General features: G+C 47.7%; 1 protein-coding gene across 8 annotated transcripts in view; it reads right to left on the bottom strand.

Moving 5' to 3' along the window:
- OTOF (otoferlin) overlaps nucleotides 1-26,514 on the bottom strand; it is a 1,702,209-nt gene that overhangs the window by 54,799 nt on the left and 1,620,896 nt on the right. For all 8 annotated transcript variants that reach the window (XM_069605607.1, XM_069605606.1, XM_069605604.1 and 5 more), the window contains 2 exons: nucleotides 15,451-15,629; nucleotides 13,025-13,125 (listed from right to left, as the gene is read on the bottom strand). In XM_069605607.1, coding sequence (XP_069461708.1) covers nucleotides 13,025-13,125; nucleotides 15,451-15,629 — 280 coding nt within the window. The remainder of the gene's footprint in view (nucleotides 1-13,024; nucleotides 13,126-15,450; nucleotides 15,630-26,514) is intronic.

Genomic DNA, 26,514 nt, shown 5'->3' on the forward strand with positions numbered 1-26,514 from the left:
GTCTTGATGTATTGGACCTTCTGGGGTCAGGAGATACCCCGCCCTCCTTGAAGATGAAACCAAAGAACTCAATGGTCGGGCGGAGGAACTCACACTTGTCCTTGTGGAGGGTGAGCCCCAGCGACTGCAGCCTTTCGAGGGTCTTGGCTAGGCGTTTCAAATGGTCAGGTTCAGTCCTAGCAAAGACCAGAATGTCGTCGCTAATGTTTAGGACGCCCTCCAGGTCTGCGAGAGCGCCACGGATTAAGTTCTGAAACACCTCGGCTGCAGACGACACTCCGAAGCTCAGCCGCTTGTATCTATAGAGTCCCCTGTGGGTGGTAAAAGTCGTGATGTAACGGGACTCTGGGTGGAGAACAACTTGGTGATACCCAGCTCGTAAGTCCAACTTCGAGAAAAACCGGGCCCCTTGCACTTCAGCAATGATGTCATCGATCGTCGGGGTCAGGTGTCGTTCTCTCCTGATGGCCTTATTGGGCAGCCGCATGTCCACACAGATTCGGACGGAGTCCGGTTGTTTAGGTTTCCTCGCCACTACGATGGGGGATACCCATGGTGTGGGGCCCTCCACCTTTTCAATTACGTCCAAGTTCACCAGGTTATCGAGTTCCCTGTCCACCTGGTCCCTTAGATGAAATGGGATCCGCCTGTGCTTCAGGGCTATGGGCTGTACCGACTCGTCAATGTGGAGCCTCACGGGGTCACCGTTCATCCTCCCAATCCCTTTGAAGATGTCAGCATACTTGTCCAGCAGGTCGTTCATGTCCTCCAAGTATACTGAATAGGCGAAGCTGACTATGCCAAGGGCCTCCGCTGCCGCACAGCTAAGCAGGGTGTTGCTGCTCACCGGAGTCACATAGAAACGGGCCCTGATCTTCGACCCGTCATGTTCCACCTTGGCGACAAACGCCCCGTCAAGTGGCAGGGGCTCACGCCCACCAAATGCGAAGATGCGGGCTCTTGGCGTCGCCAGCCTCGGGGGTGGGTTGAGCGCAGCATAGTGTCCTCTCGCCATTACATTGACAGAGGCCCCCGTGTCGACTAACACCGGGACCGGCGAGCAGTTTACCTCTACGACACATCTCGGCTGTCTTCTGCTCCTCCCCTTGAGGACCTCCATGCTGGAGACGAAGAAGATGTTCTCCTCATCCTCCTCCTCCACTTCTTCCGCCAGCGCCTCCTCGGGTTCCGCTTGTTCCACCTGAGCTACATTCGGCGGGCGGTATTGCCGCGGGGCCCATAGACGAGGCTGTCCTCTCGGAATAAGTACAGGCAGGGTCGCCCTGCACACCCTCGAGAAGTGGTCAGGCACCCCACAGCGTCCACAGATCTTTCCTTTTGCCATGCACTCCGATGAGTGGGGGAGGTCATAGCCGCACTTCTGGCACGACTCCACCGGCTTCCCCGCTCTGTCTCTGGGAGGTACACCGGGTTTTCGCACCCCTCTGCCGCCCCGCCAGACAGCGCACACCTCCTCCGGTCTCGCCGCGCGGGATCCGGCCTCCATCTTGTTGGCACGAGCCTCCGCCACCTCATGGCACCTCCCGAGCTCCAGGATTCTGGGCAGAGTGAGTCCGGGCTCTCTTAGGACTTGTCGCCTCAGCTTGCCAGATGAGCATGCCTGGATCAGCATGGTCCTTATCATGTCCTCCGCATCCCCCCACGCACACCCTTGTGACAGGCGGCGCAGGCGGCCATAGAAGGTGTCAAGCGTCTCATCCTCCTTCTGTTTGGCCGACAGCATGACGAACCTTTCAAAGTCCACGTTGGCAAGGGGGATGAAATGCGCGAGGAGGGCGGCTTTGGCTTGATCATAGGAGTTATCCGTTGGAGTTAATGATTCAAAGATCTCCTGCACGGTCGCTCCTGCGGAATACAGCATCGTGGCCACCCTGCTGTCATTGTCCGTGACCTGGGCGGCCCGAAAGTACATGTCTAGCCGTCCGATCCATCTCCTCCATCGAGGCCCCAGGCTGGATGGGGGGCCCATAGCATCAAACTCCGGAATAGGCTGTAGGGCCGCTTGCGCCCTGGCTTGGGCCATGGCCAGGGGTGGTGGTTGAATCGGAGGGGGAGCGGCACCAACCGGGCGCGCAGGCAGTCCAGACGTCGTAGGACGCGGGGTTAGCTGTGGGGGGTCCTGCTGAAACAGGTCTGCTAGGCCTTCATCCTGCGAATCTTCCGAGGCCGTGGCAGTCGCACCCTCCAGGGCACCGGGATCACTCACAGGCGCAAGCGCACAGGCACCCTCGTTCCAATCCTGAGGGCCGCAACTTACACTTCTCCCCACACTGCCACCACCCACGTGATGATGAAAGGGTTAAAGGAGAGTACCTCGAGGCGCCTTGTGTCCACGTGGGCCGCAGAAGCGGGAGCGTCATCCCCCACGTGATGATGATGAGGGGGTTGAAGAGGGTCCTGAAGAGGATCCGTGGATAAATGTTCCCAAAAATTGAGCTTTGAAAAGGAATGGGCTGAGAAGGCCCAGCCACCTCAGTCCATCTTCCAGCTACAGCACGACGTCATCGTCTGAAAAATAGCCAAAATATCAAAATTCTGGCATGGGCCTGCGGGTTGTACTGCCCGCAGTCAGTAAATCCAAAAATTAGGCTTGGATGGCCTTCCTACTCCAAACCGGAGCTTTCGGAAGATCCTCCACCTCGTGCGCAAGATGGCCGCCAGCCGCGTGTGGTCCGCGGCCTCAGCGTGATGCGAAACATCTGCGGATGTTTCCTTCGTTGAAGAAAAAAATTGTCCGGGATCGCGCTCACCGCCGGGCCCGGGCATCCGACACTCGTCGCCACTGTTGGGGGTCTCTGGGTGCCCTCAATGCGTGCCCGCGAGCCCCTCCACCCACAGACTCCACACGGACACGTCTGTGTGCTTCGGGCTCCCCGGTCGCTCTAACGCGGCCGGGAACGCCCCGTTTATTTAAGGCGCACGCGGCGACGTGCAACGTCACGCCGCCGCGTGCGTATCCCCTCACGGGGCAACGCCACACGTGGTAGGCTTCCACCCAAAGTGGGTCTGGTAAACCATTGTTTAAATACCTGTATCAGGTGACAAGGGCAGTCTACAATCTTTACTAGGGTTAGCAGAATCTTGGTCTAAATTTGTGAAGCCATTTTCCCCAAAAACCGAACATCTCTAAGGGACTTGTTAAAGAAATATAATTAATATGTGTATTCAAAGGTGTGTAGGGATGCCTTCTCAACAACCAAAAATGACTTAGCGCAAGCAACCGCACTGGGCACACTGATCCTTCGTGACTCTACTGTGTTAAATATTAATGGAAGTAATGTAGGCCTAGTTGAGCCCTCACGTGATGGCCATGAAACCCCTGTGGTGTTTACATTCATTGTTTGTGTGCCACCCGCAGAAAGTAACTATTTGACAAACAGATAAAGAAGAGCTAGCATGTAGGTGGGCAGTCAAACACTTCAAGTTCTTCCTCTTGACATATCAATCGTGATTAAGACAGACTACAAGCTGTTGGTACATGCTCCTGTCCACCTCGCTACGGATAAGCTGGTGGGCTTTGGTGTTAAAAGAATACAATTTGAAACTAGTGTACATGCCTGACCCTGAGAGTATTGTTGCCAACTGCCTTTCATGCCTTCCCCTAAACCTCAGTGCTGAAGAAGAGATGAGCCCCTGGGCTGTAACTGCCCATGGAGCCATCTGTGCCACCATGGACCACTCTGAGTGGTGCAACGAGACCCAGGCACAATTATGGACCGACAAAAGTGAGCGAGTGGCTGTACAATAAAGGAGGAGGTATGGCTAGCTGGAGAATTGATGTTCCATGTGGAAATGGATATACTGCCCTTGACATGGTCAACCATGCCATCCTGCTCAACCGTCTCCATGACAACCTGGGGATCACTGATCAGGCCCTGGCTTGGCTGAACTCCTTCCTCTCTGGCCGACCCTCCCAGGTCCAACTTGGGTCCTTCCTCTCCTCTCTCTCTATCTCTATCTGTGGTGTCCCCCAAGGGTCTAACCTCTCTCGCTGGCTATTCAACCAATATCTGTCACTTCCGGCCCACTGCATTGCCACTGTGTGCCCCAACTTTCAGTGCTATGTGGATGACAGCTCATTTTCAGGCTCCCTCAGCCACCTCTTCTCCTTCTCTCATCTCTGACTGTCTGTCCGCCATCCAGGAGTGGTGGCCACCAATGATCTCTGCCTTAATGCCGGTAAGACCGAGATTCTCCTCATCGGCACACCGGTTCCCTCCTTTCCTGTCACTCTCTGCCGGGCTCCCTTGGCCCTCTTCCTGCTCCCACCTGTGAGGCTAAAAACCTCGGGGTCATCTTCGACTCCACAATTTCCTTCTCTCCTTACATCTCTGACGTCTCTAAGAAGTCACACTACCAGCAGCTGCACCTCCTCAGAGGTATTCTTTCTTTCTTCTCCTTCCCCCAGAAGCTCACAGTCTCCAGAGCTCTGGTTCTCTCTAGGCTGGACTACTGCAACAGCCTCTTTCTAAATCTGCCTGCCTCTACTATCCGCCCTCTGCAACTTATCCAAAACAGGGCTGTGAGACTTGTCCTTGGCCTCAAGCCCAGGGATTGTATCTCTCCAGGACTGAAATCTCTGCACTGGCTCCCAGTGGCGGCGAGGAGTAAGTTCAAAACATTGTCCACAAGGCCTTCTGGGGCCTGGGGCCTCAATACCTTCAACTCTCTCTTCCTAAATATTTTCCTTCTCGGGCTCTTCGTTCATCTGCCTCCAACTCCTTCAGGGTCAATCGCTTCTCCAAGCAGCGAGTTGGTGGTAGATCTCTTTCTTCTGCTGGGGCCTCCCTCTGGAATAGTCGCCCTGCCTTTCTGAAACTTGATGAGAAACATCTCCGGTTCTGGAAGCACCTCAAGACCTTCCTCTTTGCTTCTGCTTTCTCTCTTCCTGTCCCCTGAGGATCTCCTGGCTGAATCCGAAACTGCACTGGCTACCTGGCTACCCTCTGATCTCGGGCCCAGGTCCCCTCCCCACCAGCTGCACACCTGCACTGCCCCCCTGCTACCCCCTGCACTTGGGGACTGTTTCTGTATCCCTACAGCCCCTCCTAGCTCTTGACACCGATGTCTGCACTTACCCTTGCACTTGCCACCAGCTGGCTGCACTTTTATTTATTATTTATGGTCTTATTTATTTTACTGTTGTCCTATGTACTGCACTGCCGCCCTTCCCCCTACACTTTTCCCCTTCCCCCCTCCCCTGCACTTGTGCGATCTCAATTTTACCTGGCCTAGTAGGATCACTGTCTCTGTCTTCCCTCTGTTTCCCCTGCCTTGCCTCGTCGCGCCTTGAAACACTTGCATATAGGTGCATTATAAATGCCATATCATATCATACCATAACACCTGTCCAATCATAATTGACATGGCCCATGCTGGTCATGCAGGTACAAACATGACCAAGCACCTGGTCCAGGAGTAGTACTGGAAGCCAGGTATGGAGCAACAGTTTAAGGAAGCAGTCATGCACTGCTTGCCCTGTGCACAGAGTGACAAGATGCATGTGAGCATAGAGCCAACCCTCTTGCGACCTGGGCAAGTACTGGTGGTGCAGTGATCCAAGTGTGTGTTAGACATTATAGGAAGCATACCCAGAATAGGACCAGAGAAGACATTTTTGTTTATGATGATGGATTAGTAGTCAAAATGGCTCGTAGTAGCATGGGCCAGGGACGTCACGACTTCCAGTGCGCTGACATTTCTGGATGGGATCTTCGATGAGGAAGCTTCCCTGCAACTCTAGTTACAGACAACGGGTTCCATCTTAAATCAAGTCATGTGCATGAGTTTCAAAACCACACTGGTGTGTGCCTTGAGACAACAGCTCTGTGTTACTTCAGAAAAAAAGTGTTAGTGGAGAGATTCAGGTATAAGATTGAGACCAAGGCACACTTACGAAGGACAAGTTATAGGCATATGGCACAACACCACACTTTTCCACTGGTATCACACCCTTTTCAGCCTTGAAGTGCCGCCAACTGAAGTGCTAGTTAGCCCCTGAATGGTTGGGCATGGTGGGACCTATGCAAGTTTCCCTCAAATGGGATCAAATGGCCCAGGGGTCTGTGGTGGAACACGAGGATGAAAAACAAATGAAGCTTGAATCAGCTTGTCATGTGTCACGTGAGAGAGTACAGTATGAGGGAGGCCAGACCTGAAACAGAGGCCAGCTTGTATGCCACACATAGCATGCCACAGAACCTTGGTAATGGTAATACTAGCCTGAATGTAGACAGGGTTGCATCCCACAGCTACGGTCGACAATGGTCTAGGGTGCAAACATCCAGCTACAACCGACCCAGACAATGACCACTTCCTTCTAGATGACAGCTAGTGCAGCATGAGGCATTCTCATCCAGCCACGCACTGTCACCTCAAACCCCTAGCTGTTATGTCATGTTAAGTTGATTGACAACACACACCACTGCCATTTTCATGGTCTCCAGGCGCTCACATGACTCTGTAAGGTAAAGTGGGTTGGTGGGGTGTGCTTTTGTTTTGTGCATTGGCTTGTTGTGTCCAGAAGGTTGCCGTTTGAGTTCTTTGGTGTCCGAGGTCATTGGTTTCGTAGTTTGGCTAGAGAGTTATGTGCGATTTGAGTGTTTTGGTGTGTTGTTTCACTAGCCCTTTGGTCATGTGTGGTAGGTGAGAGGTGTGGGGGGAGAGTGGTAGAGAGAAGAGGGATGGTTAGTGTTTTTTGAGTGGTCTCTGTGTATTGTGTAGCTACATTGTTTGTTTCTGCTAGTATTTATCCTGTGTTTTCATTGTTCCGGGGCTTGTGTGTAGAAGCAGGCATTGTATGAGGTTGGAGCGGTCCGCTCATGGGGGTGGCTGTTGTATAGTTACTCTATGTTTATCTCAGTGAATTGAATAGCCAGGTTTTTAGTAGAAGAACAATGGTCTGCAGGGTTGCCCATAGCGATGGCAGAGGTTAGGATGAATTCCAAACCTTCCAGCAACCCCCCCTTTTGTTTTGCTATAGTCACCTTGAGTGGGATAGGTATGCCCAAACATGGGTCCCGTACCTGCTGAGCCTAGAGAACCAAGCTACTCCTCACTGATGAGGCCCAACAAAGCCAAAACATGTTTGGGGATGCTTGTGGTCTCGTGCACAAGGGATGTGACCAAGCAGTTCGGGCTGGACTGCCCCTTTTTGGGATGGGAGCAAGCCTTATTATCTGGTATTTCCCCTTTTGTAATGCCTTGGCAGGCGAAGAACGATGGTCTGGTGTGTTGCCCAGAGCAATGCCAGAGGTTAAGAATTATTCTAAACCTTCCATCCATCACCCCTTTTGCTTTGCTATTAATTAAGCCGTACAGTCCCCCTTGTTGTTGTTGTGAGTGGGGCTCTTTTCCTCCTCATTGTTTCTGGTGTCTTCTCCCTGTCGCACTCAGGTATTCTTGTTAGAACGCCTATCACCAGAGCTGGAGTGTCCAGAATTGTAATCTGGATGTGTAGACATGTTTCCCCTTTCACCTAAATCTGTTAATCATGGGGCTATTAAGAGACTCAGGTATGAAGGCATTAAAGTGGGACCTTCAGAACAGGTTTCTCAGGATAGGGCTAGTGGGCTATCAATGCCAGGCGATAGTCGTCTGGCAGAAGTCTTGGCTAGAAGCGCCCGAAGAAAACAGCGGCTCCAAAAGGAGAGACGGCAGGAAATTATTGAATGATGAACACTGTTCCCTCATAGATACTCTGACTATTAGCCTTGACCTGAGAAAAGATGACGAGACCCCAACGGCTCATCAACGTGATCCACTAGGTTTACTTGAGGTTTCCCAAATGGACTCAAGTTTACCTGAGATGGGTATCCCAGAAACCCAAACTGGAAGGATTGATTGTCTATCACTAGCAGTGAGCAAGGCAATGCAATCCCCCTCAAAGAGTATGGACAATGTCATTGCAGAGGCTCTTGTAAACTCCCATATTAGAGAGGAGGGAATGTATGTTGACGGAAAATGGCAGGCCATCAAGTAGTAGATTATTTGGGACCTGGACAAGTATAAGATCGTTATCGATTTCCATACTTGGGTAGACTCCTTCGAGAAGGTAATACCACATTTAGATAGGTTGGACTGAGGTTGTCAAACAGACCACTGTACAATACAGGCAGCTCCTAGTATGGTGGAAATAAGCTGTCAGACCGACCTGAAGGCAACCAGTAGCCCAACAACTGCTCATGATGAAATTATTAAAGGTCAAACAGAGCTGCTGGGCTTATCCTCGAGCTCAGCTCTGCTGTCAGGACCTGCAGTTTCTGCCTGTAGTGTCACCCTTAATCATCTACATTTTCCGGTACCCTTGATCCCTTTAAATAATCAAGTCAGCGCCCCCTCTTCGAGGAGAGACATTTGTATTAAAAAGGCTTTAATGCCAGAGATTATGGATCCCGGCTTAAGAGGACTTGTTTCGGATAAAAAAAAACATAGCTATTACGAATGTGAACAAGCCAGAAATACCTGAGCTGAGAGAAGCCCTCTGGAATAAAGTCCTAGCCTGGTTGCAGTCTAGAGTTGGGGGGGGCTGCACCAGAATCCAGGATCTTAGATTTCATCAGAGGGTTCAAATCAAGGATTGGTGCTCGGCAAATAATACAGACTGCATTGTCATTGGTTGTGGTTGCAGCAATCTTCCGTTCGTTCCAAGCCACTGCAATAAACTGGGCAGTATTTCACCCACCACAAGCCTAAGAATTATAATTGATTGATCTGATTTAATCTTGTTATTTTTTGCTTTTAAATTACCCTATATTAGTTCAACTTAGTTCTTGTTTGTCTTTTTACTCTGTTTTTTTATCCTAGTGAGGTGTTATGTTTGTTTATTTCTTTGTGTTTGTTTTAGAGCTCTGAGACCTTTGGATGAGTTGGCGCTTTATAAAAAATAAAATAATAGTAATACTAATAATAATATCTTGAAGATGAGTTCTGCATAGTTCTAAGCTTTCAGTCCATGGGTTGGAATGAGCTTCATTGAAGAGGAGAGGGGAGAGGCTTGATCCTTGTGGTACGCTGCAGGTGATATTTTTTGTGTTCAATGTAAATGGTGGTAGGTTGGTTCTTTCGGTTCAGCTTGTGAGGAACTATTTCATCCATTGTAGTGCAGAGTTTTGAATGTCAGATTGTTCCAGTCTTTTGCTTAGAGTTGAGTGTTTGATCATATCGAAAGAAGCTGATATGTCCAATATTATGAGGGCACATTGGGTGTTATTATTTGCGTTATCTGTTATCTCTTCCTCTCCCCTGCTGATCTCCTTTCTGATACTGTGCTGGTCAACTGGCTACAATCTGATTTCGAGCTTAGGTCCTTGCCCTCCCAGTTGCACACCCGCACTGCCTCATGGAAACCCCGGCACTTGGGTCTGTATCTGCAACCCTACAGTCCCCTTAATTGCACTTAATGGACACCTGCTGTCTGCACTTAACCCTTGCACTTGCCACTTGCTGGCCACACTACTTGTTGTTTTTGATCCCTTGTACGGCACTCGCCCTTCCTCCCCTGCCCCTGGCACTTTTCCCTTCCCTCTCCCCTGCACTTGCACAATCTGAATGTCACTAGGCCTAGTAAGATCGTTGCCTTTGTCTTCCCTATGTTCCCCTCCCTTGCCTCGTCACGCCTTGAAACACTTGTGTATAGGCGCATTATAAATGGCATATCATATCATATGGAGAGGAGTCCTGATTTGGTTCCTCTCATTGGTCTGAAAACAACCTGGTATTGTTCAAGTATTCCGTTGCTTTCTACATGATTAAGTAGTTCTTTATACATGTGGCTCTCCAAGTATTTCACTGGGAACGGAAGGGTAGGTGTCATTGACACTGTGTATTTCAAAGATTTTGTTATGGATTGATTTGGGTAAAGGGGAGGCGTGTGGGGTAACTGACGATATGATTTGCTAGAACTTTAATTACTTTCATGCATCTAGAATGTTAGGGTTTTCTAGGAGGTCAGTTGGTGGTTGCCCAGAGACTGTGTAGACCTGCTTGCTTTCTCTCACTCTCCCTCCTGCATGGGGGTCTTCTACTCCTCAATAAACCTACATGCCTTCTTACATGGCTCTTGCCTTGTCATTACACCTGGCTTGAGTTGTTCCTGTTTCCATCCATCAGCACACTTCAGTGGAATCCGTGGTGGCACTGGCACTAACAGCATGATTCAAGACCACTGTCTGCCCTATGACCACTATTAATCTGTAAAACCATAGTAAGATAATGACTCTCGGCTATCGTCTTCCACTGACAGACTTCAACAAGAAATGTGAACAACCAAAAGCACTCGCCACCATCATCAAACGTTGATATTTATTGAGTGACGTACAAGATGATACAACCTACATCATCCCACAGAACTACTGCTCCCACACTCTCAATCAACCACCAGTACGCCTATGGACACCCTTGTCTCCAGAGTCCACCAGTCCCTAACCACTCCCTTCCCTACCACATACTGCAACACCGCCTGGACAAGAAATCACAAGCCATTGCAGAATGAACCTGCTCTTCAGTACTTAGATCACTGGTGACCTTCCACCATCTCCTCTTCAAAGTTCCTTGTACAAGTCAGAGCAATATACTCAATTATTATTTTTGAGATCCTAAGTGGCACATTTTTGTAAAGCCCAGATCACCTGACTGTGCTGTCAAGACATTGGGGATGCACCAATTCCTAATTCCCATTAAAGATGAAACATATACTGGGAAGACAAGGGCGCTCATTCTAAGTTTTCCGGTCTGGAAAAAAGTGCCGGTAACAATGGTTTCTGGCACCTTTTCCGGACCGGCAAACTACAAGACTGCCAGTCTGGGCTGTGAACTACCAGCAGGCCTCACCTACCAGTAGTTATGGCCCCTAACGGCAGATTTTTCACTGAAGCACTGGTACTTCAGGGTTCCCATTCCCGTGGCATCTTACAGGAGGCCACAGGAATTTACCATTCCGCCACCGCCCATAATATCGCGTTATTACTGGGATATCAGGCGGCGGAAACGGTAATGCGAGTCTGCCGGTAACCCGCTGGTGCAGACTCATAACGAGGGCAAAGATGTCTAGAATGAGATGAAACCACTAGTCTTTGCTCAATAGTTAGAAGACTACAAGGCTAAGGCCCTCGCAGGAAGTAATAATAATCTTCCATTGATGTAGCACTTTTGACAAAGCACTTTATAGGGGCCAAGTTCATATACAGTTTTCACCTAACCGAACGCAAGAGTTGGCATTTCCAGGATCCAAACCTGTGACCTGCAGATGATACACAGATCCCAGCAGTGAGTGAGCCCTTGACCCGCTGAGCTAACATACTGGTTGTAGGAAAAATCCTTACCCCAAGCATCGCCCTGACTTACTATCTAGAGCCACTTTTGACCTAAAAAGTCTGGCCTTTTCCTGCAGGTATGACTATTCCCTTAAGTGTGGGTATAGTCTGGGCGGAACCCCTCTGTTTACGAAGCTCTGTCTCCCGGGGCATGTAAAATGGCCGGCTTAACACAATGGTGTTTTACAAAGGGGTTACCGACTGGTACCTTAGGGGCTTGGGAGGCTGACATACACATTAAGGTGTTGGGCAGGAGAATGACGTAACTATGTTCAAGGCATTATGCACTGTATGAGAGCATTTACCAGATGACACACCTACAGTACAGATTTGTGAGCCTTACAATGATGTGGAATGACTCTTGAGGAGATGTTTGGTAAGAAGCAGAGTTCCCAATCTGCCAGCCCCCAAAGCTAAAGCGTTAGGGCGATCAGAGTTACCTGCTTCTTCATGTTGCAACCTTCTGTTGGATTAGATACCTGGTAGCACAAACTATCCAGCCAATGGTTAGAGCCGGAAGAACACATCAGGAAAGGAGCCCTGGCTGATGTCTTTGCAGTGAGTGTATTGGCGTATAGTTTAACGTATCTTCATCGCAAGACTTGGCCTCTTCAAATTCACTCACCTCGAAATGAGCCCCAAACGCATATCTCAGTAAAGTACTTCTCCAAACACCATCGGAGGCTTCTGATGGACATAGACCACTCTCTACGCAGTAAACATTCCTCGGCTGTTAGAAGAAATCTCTAATGCTTGATGCTCACTCCCCAGGAGCCTCTGCCATGTAAGCAATGGGCAGGTAAACACTAAAAACGGACTACAATGATCTGCCCCCATCTTAAATGAAACCTCCTATCTTAAAGTACCAGCTAATTACAGGTCGGGACTGTATGGAATATTTAGGCCATAGAGTTCATAAAATATACTGCGTCAGATAAATAATCCATATTTACCCTATGCAGCAGTTTCTGTGCCGTAAATATCCCATGAAAACCAACCCTGTAATAACATGGTATTTTTAAATATGGGGTGTATCTAAACTACCACTGGTTTTTGCCATTGCCACTATAAGGCCCGTGATGTACTGTGAGTGTGTTAAAGAAAGGTAAAAAACATATTTTTAATTAAAATATTAAGGACATGTTACACACATAATCATTTGTGGTATTTATGTCAACCAGTTGTTGTTTTTACCTAACACAAACACACACGTGTTTTGTACATTTTTAACTTGATTAATGAATACTTTTTTGAGCTCCTTTGTTTCAAACTCTAGGCACACACCATGGGCTAACAGCATTTTCGGCTGTCTTTTCAGTCAATAACGGTTGTGAATTGACCTGTTCTCCATAACTGGCCCTCTGTTCACTCGCGATCGATTATATCAAAACAGTCGCTAACAACCATTACTGACTCCAAATACAGTCAATAATGCTAAATGAATACAGCACTTAAAAGTGGTAGGAATCCAGCATGAAGTCCTCTAAGCACACAAACCCCATTATTTTGTCACAGTTGAATTGCACATTTGGTGCTAATAAATTGCTATTGCTTTGATGATTATGAAGAAATCAGTTGTGACTGAGGGTTCTTCCACAGTAGGGATAAGCCAGAGGTGGGCAGGCGGGCATGGGTGCTGGTGCTACTTTGACATGCAGCTACCGGTTAGGAGGAGGGAGGGGGGTACTTACTTTGGCTTTTCCAGTGGGTCTGGCTCATTCCTCCCGAGGCCTGCGGGGCATTTCTCTGCTTCCTCCGCAGTCAGCAGGTGCAGCTCTGCCTCCACTTTACCCTGCGGGGGCAGAAAGATTCTTTGTCATCAGATTTCCTGTGATAAAGGGGTCAAAAGCATAGGATCGGCAATAGGGATGAAGAGAGCCATTCTCTTTCTGGCTCCCACAGCCTTCATGGGGCTGTATCTTAGCTTATATTTTATTTGGGCACACATCTGCTCTTAAAATGTTCTGTACTTAACTCCAAAAATGATCCCCTCCTCTTATAATTCACCCAGAGAGGTCTGCAACAATTTGCTCTCCAGATGTTTCGGACTATTAGTCCCATGATCCCTTTGCATTGAGTATGCTGGCGAAGGCTGGTGAGAGTTGTAGTTCTAAACATCAGTATCCAAAAGTTGCAGATGCCTGTCCTACAGATTTACTCTCCCAATGTTATGTCCTAGAGCAGTGGCCCTCTGTGTCTTCAGCTCCACAATACCCTTCAGTGCACTACATTGGACTAATGTCTTCATTCTAAACTACATCTCTCCGATGCATAGGCCTTAATTCACAAAGATTTGCACTGGAGTAAATGAGGAGATGCTCAGATCTCTTCATCGGATTCACAAAGCCTACAATGGGAGTAAATCTGGAGATTCCTGGAGCATCTTTAAGATGCTCACCGCTTGCACATGGGATTCACAAAGATGAGCTCAAGGGCATCTCAGAGAGAAAATCTGAGCTGCCCAAGGGGATATCCTCATTAACTCCAGTGCAAATCTTTGTAGATCCAGGTCAGCCATTCCGAATGGAAATGAACCTGCTTAGTTTTTTCAATGTTGAATGTTTCCTTGTTTCTTTGATTTTGTCCTCTACATACTCCATTGCTTCCCAGGAGAATTCTTGGGTTCACACCATTATTACGCTCCAGAATCAGGCCTTTTCGATTGATCTGTTCTCACCATCCTACCACTAACTTGCATGGTGGGTCACCTAATGAATCTGCATGCATACATTTATAAAGATAAAGATGCCCTTGTGTTAAAGGAACTATATGAGTGGCCGTTCTGGGGCTGGACGATGGCACACAATCCTATCAGCCAACCGCGTCAAAGCCAACCCCCTCTTCTAGAGATAAAACATTTACAGCTCACCCTTTAGCAATACTTTTGGCCAGTAAGTACCTCTAAAATATTCATTTTGAATAGGGGCACCCTAGAACCATTTGTTTTCTCATTTTAACCCTCATCCAATTACTGAATTGGATGAGGAATGGGCACCAGTGTCGTTTTTGATCCCCAATTGACTGAAATAGGGAGGCTTATTTTAATGTGTATATGCCCTTAAAGCATTTGCATGTTTCTTGTATGCCCTTCTTTACTGTTCTGTCTGCCCTCATTAAGGCACTAACACTGCCATTGCTCTAAATCCCACTATCTCTCTGGGGAGGTGGCCTCTTGAACTATAAATGTTAGTGTGGAGTCAAAAATAAAGCAACAGTGGATTCCTACTGCCTCCACCAAGGACCAAGACACATCTCCGTCCAATCCAAAAGGTGGGTGCTCCTAAGATCAAGCACCTACTCAGGCCAGCTCCTAGCTACCATTGCCAGGTGGGCCCTGTAATGGCAATAGCATTAGTGGGACACTGCCATAGCATTATCTGAAATTGTGTTATTGTTTGGTGAACACTGATTTAGTACTTGTTTTAGCTGGACACTGGCACAGTAATATTGTTGGCTGAACCCTGGCATAGTACTAGCATTTGCTAGACACTAGAATTGTGTTACGGTTGGAGAACACTGGCATAGTACTATTGTTAGATGAACACTGGCAGAGTACAAGCGTTCACTAGACACTAGCATAGTATTATTGTGGGCTGAACACTGGTATAGTACTCACATTAGCTGGACACTGGCGTAGTACGAGCATTCGCAAGACTATGGCATAGTTGTATGCATAGCCGGACACTGGCATTGAACTCGTTTTCGCTAGACACTGGCATAGTATTATTGTTGGTTGAACACTGGTATAGTAGTACTGCTAGTTGATCACTAGTACATAACTATCGTTGTTCTACCTAGACACAGCAAATGCCTTCTGGCTGATGTTTATTTTAATAGGTATTTGCATGTATAGTTAACACAAGTAAGTCCTCAACTAGAAGTTCTAGCCAAGAAGAGGTATATTGGGGCAAAAGCTGATTAAAACTTTCAAGTTTCTACATGTTTTAAATCAATTACTGTTGCCCCCCAAATTAAATTTCTGCAAGTATACTTCTCAGATGCTGTGATTTTGGCATAACAAGAAAAAAAGTACAATGCATATGTGGAAACCACAGTATAATAAACACACCTGTCCTAACCGGGAACCTAGTGAAACGGTAATGGCGGGAGATCTTACCGTGAGCTCCAGCTCATCGTTCTCGTTTCTGGCTACGAAAGGCCACCAGCCCTTCACTCTCTTCTGTTTGAAGATGGAGACCGTTGGCAATTCCACTTCACTTGTTAGCATCTCGATGGAGCACTGCTTCGCCGTCTTCGCCCCTCGAGGGAACCGGTTTAAGTCTAGTTCGATTGCACCTGTAGGAAGAGGCATACTGACATATTTAGCAAGGGGGTGAAAGGAGTTCATGACTTGGCGGTCTGAGATTAAATTAATAGTAAGGCCCACAGGTTTCAGGAGTAAAGGTCCTCCTACTTACATACTAGTGGTGTAACAAATGGCCCCAACTTGATTGTTATCTCCAGTTAGCACAATCATCTGGTCTCATTCCTTTTTAACAAACCCAATTGTGCGGTAGGGTGCTCCTTTGCACAGAGCTCTCTGATGTGGAATTCTCTGCTAGAGAACTGGTGCCTACTTAAAGTCCTGAACGTTTCTGCAGAAAAAAGGGAGGGGTACTGCCTGTCTAAAATTCTTTTCAATTGCAACTCATTCAAATGCAGGTTTAGTCAAATATATGGCAAACAGGCAGCATACTATTTCACTGCCATGTAATGCGCTGCTGTGTGAACTAGACACTCAGTATAGTTAAGGTAGGTCAGTTTTGCATATTGCTGACACTATTTTAAATTTTTTGTACATCAACATAAGCATAAATGAACACCGTAAGCAAAGACAAGAGGGGGTTCACAGATCACAGTGCAAGTTGTCCCATGGTTGAGGAGGTACAGATAATTACAATGTTGCCTCAGCAGTGTGAATTAATTAAACAAGAAAGAACATTCCCAAAGGCATTAATTCATGCAGATTGGCCATACATTGTAAAACATTGTAAATGCATACAAAGCAGAATAACAGGTGTCAGAATGGAGGGGCAGTGCACATATGTACACCTCATATTGAGAAACAGATACTGTATAATAGTGTCTTTGACTGACACTAAAGCTTTGTATAGTTTTTGGTTTTTGTGTGTCCTCCTAGTAACGGTATAGCCAATATAATTCGTCTAGGAGACTGGACCTTGGGGAGGTCTACTAGAGCCAGGCTAAAGGGTGACCTTGTTAAGGGTCGACGTCAGGAAGTTGAATCAAAGACCCCAAGCGAGGTTGAACAAAAGGCCAGCAAATGGTGCCAGGGTTCACAGACATTTCGGCATATGTGGTTAAAGAAAGAGCAGAGGGGAAGGTAAGTAAAACAAAGGAGCAATCTGTGAAGTATTCAAATGAGTACTTATAACTACATGAGTGACAAAGAAGTATGTACACAGACTTAAATAATTGGTAAAATAATGTGTAGAAAACACACTTCTGTTCTTGCACTGACCTTAACAGTGGTGGCAACAGGTGTGGTTGTCTTCTGGTTTAGTGAATGAATTGGGGGTAGGGGGAAGCCATTGTAGAGAAACTGTTACAGGTCCTTCTAGCCCAACGTTAGGAGTGTGGCACTACAAAGTAAGAGAGAGAATGGTGCCTAGCTAAGCAACGTGAGGGTTTAAAGGAAAAAAAATGAAAAAAGTTGGCTGGCTATATGCTGGCACAGTTGTGTAACTATTGTCAAGGTGTGTATATTGTGTACCTTGATGTCCATTGTTAAGTGCAAGCCGAGAATAGGCTGGCCGTTGTCATTCCAGGGGGTGGAATGCTGGGCTTGAGCAGCACTGGAAGCAGACAGCAACGCTCTGCTGAAAAGCAAGAATAGTACTGTTTTAATCTACAGAGGAATCCGTGCTGGCTGGGGCAGAGTGCACGTTGCAGTATATGTAAAAGGGGCAAAATGGCCACTCATGAAGCATCACGGGCTCACCTGTGGGCAGGAAAGGGGCGTTGAGTACGGCCCGGTGTGCTGTGAGGAGGCGCAGCTTCCCCGGTGTGTGATCGCTGTAAAAATGAAAGTGGACGCTGGTAGTGCTGTATCGCGTATGTGACTGCGCATGTGCGGGAGAGTAAAGACTTCTCCTTGGCGCATCCGCAGTCACAGGGACACGTAGGCATGAACATCTCAGACAGAGAATAATATCGAGACATGTCCAGACACCCGAGCGCGGGTGCTGCCGTGGGTGCAGTGATCTACATATGTAAGGTGCGTGCAGATGAGCATGTGGGTGTCTCCACATAAAAATAAAGTAAAAAATACAATTAAAATAAAAGTAAAAATGCAGTGGCTGTGTCCGTCAATGCAGTCCCCTAGTATGGACACTGATTTGGCCTGAAACTAGGTGTCTGCATATAAGCTAGAGACTATCAGGCCCCAGGACATTGACCCCCTGGCAGGAGGGGGCAGCGGGAAAGTCTGTCTAAGGTGGTACCACCCGAAGATGAGGCCCTACGTGGCAGTAGGAGGACGAGTGGCAAAAGGAATAGGAGATAATCTACCTAGATGTAGGGCTGCAGGGAATAGGGCCCTGATGTCTGCATACTCGACAGACCGATGGGAGATAGAGTTGCCCAGGTGGCTGGCCGAGGTGTAGGACCGATATAGAGAGGTGGTGGTTCAGGTGTAGGGGCCAACTGGATGTGCCGCGTTAAGTCAGAGTGTTATCGATTTCAATTTAAACATCCACCAGGCTTCTTTAAAGTTGAGTGAGTTGGCCAAGTTGTTCATGTATGTGACTTTGTCCACTATTCACCATAGAAAGTTGTCTGGTCCATGGTGGAATTCTACATAGTGGGGTACCAGTGGTGCAGTAATGTTTTTACACCGGATTCTAGATCTATGTTCAATGATTCTTTTGTGGATGGGTCTGGAGGTTTGTCCCACATATCCAAGGCCACAGGGGCATTCAATTATGTATATAACATTTGAAGATTTGCAATTGGAAAAGTGACGCAATTGCCAGTCCTTGCTGCCTATGGGGAATGAGGTCATTTTGCGAGTGAATTTACATGCAGTACAGCTCCCACACGGGTGGTGGTCTACGATCTCTCTAAGTTTCCAAAGAGAGGATCGTGTGCTGGTTTTGCTTACTCTGGCATGTGTCAATATGTCCTTTAAAGTCTTGGATCTCTTGAGAGCCATTCTAGGCAGAGGTTCATCAGGTAGGCTCAGTTGGACAAGAGGCCAACATTTCTTTATGGTCCCTTTGAGTTTGGTTGTGTTCGGACAAAAAGTAGTGACACAGGTAATGTTCTCTCCAGATGGGTCCCTATCTTTGATGGTAAATAAGGATCTCTAGGGGTAAATCTAGCACTTCTTTGTCACTCAGGGGGTCAATGTCCTGATAGTCTCTAGTTTATATGCAGACACCTAGTCTCAGGCCAAATCTGTGTCCGTAGTAGGGGACTGCACTGACGGACACGGCAACTGCATTTTAACTTTTATTTTTATTTTATTTTTTACTTGTTTTTTAATGTGGAGACACCCCCGTGCTCCTCTGCACGCACCTTACATATGTAGATCAGTGCACCCACGGCAGCACGCGCTCGGGTGCCTGGACATGTCTCGATATTATTCTCTGTCTGAGATGTTCATGCCTACGTGTCCCTGTGACTGCACATGCACCAAGGAGAAGCCTTTACTCTCCCGCACATGCGCAGTCACATACGCGATACAGCTCTACCAGCGTCCACTTTCATTTTTACAGCGGTCGCACACCGGGGAAGCTGCACCTCCTCACAGCACACCGGGCCGTACTCAACGCCCCTTTCCTGCCCATAGGTGAGCTTGTGATGCTGCATGAGTGGCCATTTGGCCCCTTTTACCATATAGAGCAACGTGCACTCTGCCCCAGCCAGCACGGATTCCTCTGTAGATTAAAACAGTACTATTCTTGCTTTTCAGCAGAATGTTGCTGTCTGCTTTCAGTGCTGCTCAAGCCCAGCATTCCACCCCCTGGAATGACAACGGCCAGCCTATTCTCGGCTCGCAATTAACAATGGACATCAAGGTACACAATATACACACCTTGACAATAGTTACACAACTGTGCCAGCACATAGCCAGCCAATTTTTTTCATTTTTTTTTTTTCCTTTAAACGCCCACGTTGCTTACCTAGGCACCATTCTCTCTCTTACTTTGTAATGCCACACTCCTAACGTTGGGCTAGAAGGACCTGTAGCAGTTTCTCTACAATGGCTTCCCTCTACCCCCAATTCATTCACTAAGCCAGAAGGCAACCACACCTGTTGCTACCACTGTTAAGGTCAGTGCAAGAACTGAAGTGTGTTTTCTAGACATTATTTTACCCATTCTTTAAGCCTGTGTACATACTTCTTTGTCACTGATGTAGTTATAAGTACTCATTTGAATACTTCACACATTGCTCCTTTGTTTTACTTACCTTCCCCTCCGCTTCTTGCAGGAGACTCTGCGCCTTGGCTCCAGAAGAAGGCTCTTTAACCACATATGCCGAAACGTCTGTGAACCCTGGCACCATTTGCTGCCCTTTTGTTCCACCCCGCTTGGGGTCTTTGATCCAACTTCCTGATGTCAACCCATAACAAGGTCACCCTTTAGCCTGGCTCTAGTAGACCTCCCCAAGGTCCAGTCTCCTAGACGAATTATATTGACTATACCTTTACTAGGAGGACACACAAAAACCAAAAACTATACAAAGCTTTAGTGTTAGTCAAAGACACTATTATAAAGTATCTGTTTCTCAATATGAGGTGTACATATGTGCACAGCCCCTCCATTCTGACACGTTATTCTGCTTTGTATGCATTTACAATGTTTTACAATGTATGGCCAATCTGCATGAATTAATGCCTTTTGGGAATTTTCTTTCCTGTTTAATTAATTCACACTGCTGAGGCAACATTGTAATTATCTGTACCTCCTCAACCATGGTACAACTTGCACTGTGATCTGTGAACCCCCTCTTGTCTTTGCTTACGGTGTTCACAGTTTTTTATGCTTATGTTTATGTACAAAAAATGTAAAATAGTGTCAGCAATATGCAAAACTGACCTATATTAACTATACTGAGTGTCTAGTTGTACTTCACGCAGCATCGCATTACATGGTAGTGAAATAGTATGCTGCCTGTTTTCCATATATTTGACTAAACCTGCATTTGAATGAGTTGCAATTGAAAAGAATTTTAGACAGGGAAGACCCCTTCCTGTTCAACCTTTGTTAGCCCATAGTCCTGACCCTGTTTTGGGCTCTCCCTCCAGTTACCTCAGAAAGGTTCTGCAAGCACCTGAAAATCCCTAACAACATTTAAACATGTAATGAGGCAAATTAGGATGGATACAGCCTAATTCTCCAGCTCTTCATAAATGAGCAGCCTTTAGCAGGTGGGTGCTACATGTGAACCCGCGGGGAAATGATACATCACATACCAGCATATTTTATTATGTGAAGGTCAAATGTCAGCACATCCAAGCAGAACTGCATTTGAATGGCTTCAAGATATGGCAGTGTTCTTAGCATCCATCCACAGTCCTGCTGGGGTTGGGTTTTAACAGACGGAACCCAGCCCCTTATTATTCTGAGTTGAAGTGAGTACTGAGAACTGGGGGAGGGGGCTAGAGCACTAGAATATACAAATCACTGCACTGATCATGTTGTTTGGGAGTGGGTCCTGCTGCGGGTGAAGGGTTATAGGGAGACGCTGCTCTTACGTTTCAGTGAAGTACAAGTGGTGTGTTTGTAAGAACCCTGTTCACCCAGGAGCTGGAGTACTAATCCAAGCTTGAAGGGCTCCAAGCCTGAGGAGCCTCAGCACAGAGATGTGCTTTGGCTGACTTCTGCAATCACCTCTTCGCCACTGGAGTCTTCCCTTCTCCCCTGAAGAACTCTCTTGTGCACCCTCTTCTTAAGAAACCTTCAGCCGACCCCTCTTTCCCAGCTAACTACCACCCAATCTCCATCACTCCTTTCCTGGGCAAACTCCTGGAAAAGCTGGCCATCTCCCTGCTTAATCGTCCCACTGAATCGGTTGGTTGTCTCCATAAACATCAGTCTGGCTTCAGAGCTGCCATAAGCACGGAAACTGCTCTCCTGACCATCTGTGAAGACCTGCTCTCCAACCTTGATACCAATACCCCCTGTGTCCTCATCTTACTTGATCTCTCTTCTGCCTTTGACACGGTCAACCATGCCATCCCGCTCTACCGTCTCTGTGATAACCTGGGTATCACCGATCAGGCCCGGGCTTGGCTGACCTCTTTCCTCTCCGATCGACCCTCCAAGGTCCAACTTGGGTCTTTCCTCTCCTCTATCTCTATCTGTTGTGTTCGCCAGGGGTCTAATCTCTCTTCCTGGCTGTTCAACCAATACCTGGCACTCCTTGCCCACTGCATTACCACTCTCTGCCCCAATTTTCAGTGCTATGCGGATGACACCCAGCTCATTTTCAGGCTCCCTTCCTCATCTCCTTCTCTCATCTCTTACTGTCTGTCCATTATCCAGGAGTGGTGTGCTGCCAATGATCCATGCCTTAATGCCAGTAAAACTTAGATTCTCCTCATCGGGCACACCTGCTCCCTCCTTTCCTGTTGCTCTCTGCCAGCCTCTATTGCCCCTCTTCCTGCTACCACCTGTTAGGCTAAAAACCTTGGGGTCATCTTCGACGCCGAACTCTCCTTCTCTCCTCACATCTCTGACGTCTCTAAGAAGTCACACTACCAGATGCACCTCCTCAGAGGTATCCTTCCTTTCCTCTCCTTCCCCCAGAATCTCACTGTCTCCAGAGCTCTGGTTCTCTCCAGGCTGGACTACTGCAACAGCCTTTTTCTAAATCTGCCTGATTCTACTCTCCGCCCTCTGCAACTCATCCAGAACAGGACTGCAAGACTTGTCCTTGGCCTCAAGCCCAGGGATCGTATCTCTTCAGGACTGAAATCTCTGCACTAGCTCCCAGTGGCTGCGAGGATTAAGTTCAAAACCCTCTGCATTGTTCACAAGGCCTTCGTGGGTCTGGGGCCTGGGGCCTCAATACCTTCAACTCTCTCTTCCTGAATATCTTCCTTTTTGAGCTCTTCGCTCATCTGCCTCCAATTCCCTTAAGGTCAGTCGCTTCTCCAAGCAACGAGTTGGTGGTCGATCTCTATCTTTGGCTGGTGCCTCCTTAAAACTTGGGGAGAACCATCTCTGGTTCCGGAAGCACCTCAAGACCTTCCTCTTTGCTTATGCTTTCTCTCCTCCTCTTCCCTGCTGAACTCCTGACTGAAACTGCATTGGTCACCTGGCTACCCTCTGATCTCGGGCCCGGGTCCTCTCCCCCGCCAGTTGCACACCTGCACTGCCTCCCAGGCAACCCCTGCACTTGGGGGATGTTTCTGTATCACCACAGTCCCCTACCAGCTCTCAACACCAGGTGTCTGCATTTACCCCTGCACTTGCCACAAGCTGGATGCACTTTTGCCTATTGTTTTTTACTGTTGATCCTATGTTTTGCACTGTCTCCTCCCCCCTTTCCCCCTGCACTTTTCCCCTTCCCCGTCCCCTGCACTTGCGCGATCTCAATGTCACCTGGCCTAGTAAGATCGTTGTCTTTGTCTTCCCTCTGTTCCCCCTCCCTTCCATGGTCGCTTCTTGAAACACTTGTGTATAGGCGCGTTATAAATGCCATATCATATCATATCATATCATATCATATCATATCATGACAATCGTTCGAAAGACCTTGACCAAGAGCTTCCTTCCATAATCTATCTCCCCAAGATCAACACACACGCCTTGAAAAAGACCTATATTGGGCCGAAACATGTGTCGGCTCTAAGCGTGTAATAAATCACTGGTATAGCCACAAAACAAGGGACAAGATTTCTCATTGCTCGCTTGAAAATCCATTTTAAGTCATAAGCTATCAGATTAGTACTCCAGCGCCTGGGTGAACGGGGTTCTTACAAAGGAACCAGTTTCAGTGAGTAGTAGTGAGCTTGTTTATACAACACCTATTGTCGAAGCCCATAGAGATACTTAGGTTTGTTGTGTGTACATTTAATACATCGATTATTTATAACTGTTATAAATATTTGTACTATTATTGTGATAGCTATGTCATGACTGAGTGGGTCAACAGAGTACTAAGAACCAAGGAAAAGGTTCACAGTAGATCACATTTTTACACCAAAGCAGAACTTGAGGCTATAGTACATCCACTTGACTTGTCCTAGCTGCCTTAGGATTAAAGTTCTTAGTCCTTCCCTACCCACCGAAGGGGGCCTGTCTTCTTGGGAGCAAACAACTACTGGCAGTCGCTGGGGTTAACAGTGTCAATACTCCACTGCTTGGCTTATCATAGAGACAGTACTAGCATTGTGGTGGGCATTTCCGGTTGTAATGGTGGTGTTTGGTAGTTCTTGAATACCTGGCACCACCACCCATCCTACTCTGGGTCCTCTGTATGGGGTTCTTGGCTCTCTCAGAATCGCTGTAAGCACAGCATTATCAGACTTCCTCAGCCTTCAGGCTGCCATGGCACCCCAGCCTCCTCTTCCACCACTTCAAGAGTTTCAACAGAGACATGGACCTCGGCCAGGACTCTCTTTCTCTATCCCTGTCTCTTGTATTGCTTCTCCTGCTGTCTGATATTCCCCTCTACCTCCTTTCTGTTTCTCCACCTATACCTTCTCGTGAATCGCCCTCCACTCCTTTCTCTCCCTCTCCCTTGACTTTCTGCCACACTGTGGGAACCCCTCCATTGCTCTCCACCGATGTCTCCATTACACCTCCTCATGTCTCCCTTCACTATTTCTGTTCTTGTTTCTCTTTCCTCTACCTCCCCCATTCTTCTCTTCAGTCTGCTCTCATCTCTTCCTCCTACACTGGCTCTCTTTTCTCTCTTACCTCCTCTGCTTCTCTTGCTCTTGTCCTTTGCTCCTTGCTGCGTCTCCACAGTTTTCCCTGCACCTCTACATCCGTACTCCTGAATCCCACACGGCCACTTGGCTTCACTATCTTTATATTTGTAGTGTACTTACTGAGTATATATTACATCAGTACGTGCATTGGACCGGACTTCGGGATAGGAGCTTGGACTCTATACTCTCCGGCCTAACTACTGATCTTATCACTGTAACTTAATAAAGCAAGTTCTTTGTCTACCTACCTGCATCCTGACTGTTCCTGCTCCGCGTGTTTCACTTACCTGAAGTCCCAGAATGCATCTTTGAATATTACAATATCCCTGTGGGGAGGTTGGGCCTGTGACATTGAAGTGTCTAGGTGTCTTCGGTTGTCCATGCCATAGGAACGTATCTTGCGATTAGGCGTCATCATTATGAACTAAAGATTCCCAGGTGCCGGCAATGGTCTAGCAGCTTAGGCTGCTGCATCACTAGCCATGTAAATTAAATTGAACACGACCAAATAGTCTGTTGTATGGGTTTGTTCGCAATCAGGAGGGTCTACAACCATGCTTTAGCTCACTGTGCCTTTCACAGAGGAGAAATATCCATTTGCATCTCAGTCCGGGCCCACCCTCAAGGACAGTCCAGCACTAAAATGCTGGCCAGTTCTACCCTTTGTGTTCGTTTTTAGTCCATCATTGTGGATTCAGCAGCTTCCTGCGAATGTCTCTCCTACTTTGCATCCATGTAAGATGTCCTCATTATGATCTGGGTGGGATCTCAAAAGCTGAAGTGAGCAGGACTTGCAGTTCCCTTTGCCTGCAGTACTCATGCACCCCTGTGTCAGCAGACCAGACTTCCTCACACGTATGGCACGCGTGCTGGGGTCAGTGGTGGGGGTCTGTGAGCAGCGAGGCCTTTCTCCCTATTCCCTTCCCTCTGGGGTTTGGGGTCTGCCAGTGTGTTTTAGAAACCAGAGGGCTTGTTAGACGTGAGAATAGGGATGGACTGGGAAACCTGGGGGATCTTCCACGCACATCTTCTGGGGTCTGCATTGTGGAGCAGGTACTGGCTGCCAGACCCATACTTCACCCCAGTGCCATCATATATCCTCATGCATGGGACTGCGTCTCAGCTGCAATAACATGGGAATAGCCTATTGGTGTTACTTTAATGTCACTGCCCCACAAAGTCTGGGAGGGTAACCATGCAAACAAATGCTAGAAAGCAGATGTGTCCTTCTTATCCATAACACCTGTGCCCACACACCCTGCACGCCCCACCCTACCTGAGACTCAGTGATCTGCCCCCCACGGTCTCCTCCCCTGGTTTCTTGTAGATCCCTTGATGCCAATTGCCCACCCTACCCTCCCCTCTTAGCTCCTCACTCCCTTTTTCTCTGCTTCCCTCACTGTGTTTTCCCCCCTGTGATTGTAAAGCGCTCCGTGGCTTCCCGACACTAGGACTTTGCACAACATATACCCTAATAATAATTATAATAATATGTGGTGCAAGTGCTGACTTTATTCTTGAGGCCCTCTTTATCCTCTGGGGTGTTCGCCTGCTTGGAATCATTCCCCACTGAAGTAATAGGCATAGTTTATCTACAAGCTGAGCTGTTCACTCCTCCACTGCTCTCTGGGACTGAGGAAAGGTGATCACAGTTGTTGCTAGTAGGAGCTTCCAGCAGTGTGGTACTCACAATATGGTAATAAACATCAAAGTAGACTTTAAACATGGAGTACATTTAAAACTTGAATCCAAGATATCCAAGCACAGGCTTTATATTGGGGGTGGTCTGAAAGGGACGAATGTTCTACCGCTCTGAGGTGAAACAGACCCACTCGGACCAATTACTCTCAGGTGTTAGTAACAGGCTTCAAGGGAACCCCAACATGGGGCAATCTTGCTTACTCAGACAGCCGCCATCACCACAAGGCCACGCAAAAGTCAAAACCTGTGATATGCAATCCTGCACCCCATATGAAAAGCTTAGCACTAAAGCCATGGGTAGTGGGCTCTGTGTAGCTCCTCTTCAGATGTAGCCTGTGAGTATAGCTTAACTGGAGCACTGGATCTCATATGTGCTACTTCAATGAAGTGCACCTAAGCAGAGATGCACAGTGGCATCATATGTAAAATAAAGACGTGCTTCTGCACATGTGTGACCGACTGTGGCCTATGCAAGGGAACAGGGGGTTCTGTGGTAACTCCTTTGCATGTTCTCAATAGGCTTTACCTGTGTAACGCTAGTACTGAGCCTGCCATGCCCTGTGCATCGAC

Source organism: Ambystoma mexicanum, chromosome 4p (assembly GCF_040938575.1).
Source record: "Ambystoma mexicanum isolate Mex_15411 chromosome 4p, UKY_AmexF1_1, whole genome shotgun sequence".
Taxonomy (NCBI): Eukaryota; Metazoa; Chordata; class Amphibia; order Caudata; family Ambystomatidae; genus Ambystoma; species Ambystoma mexicanum.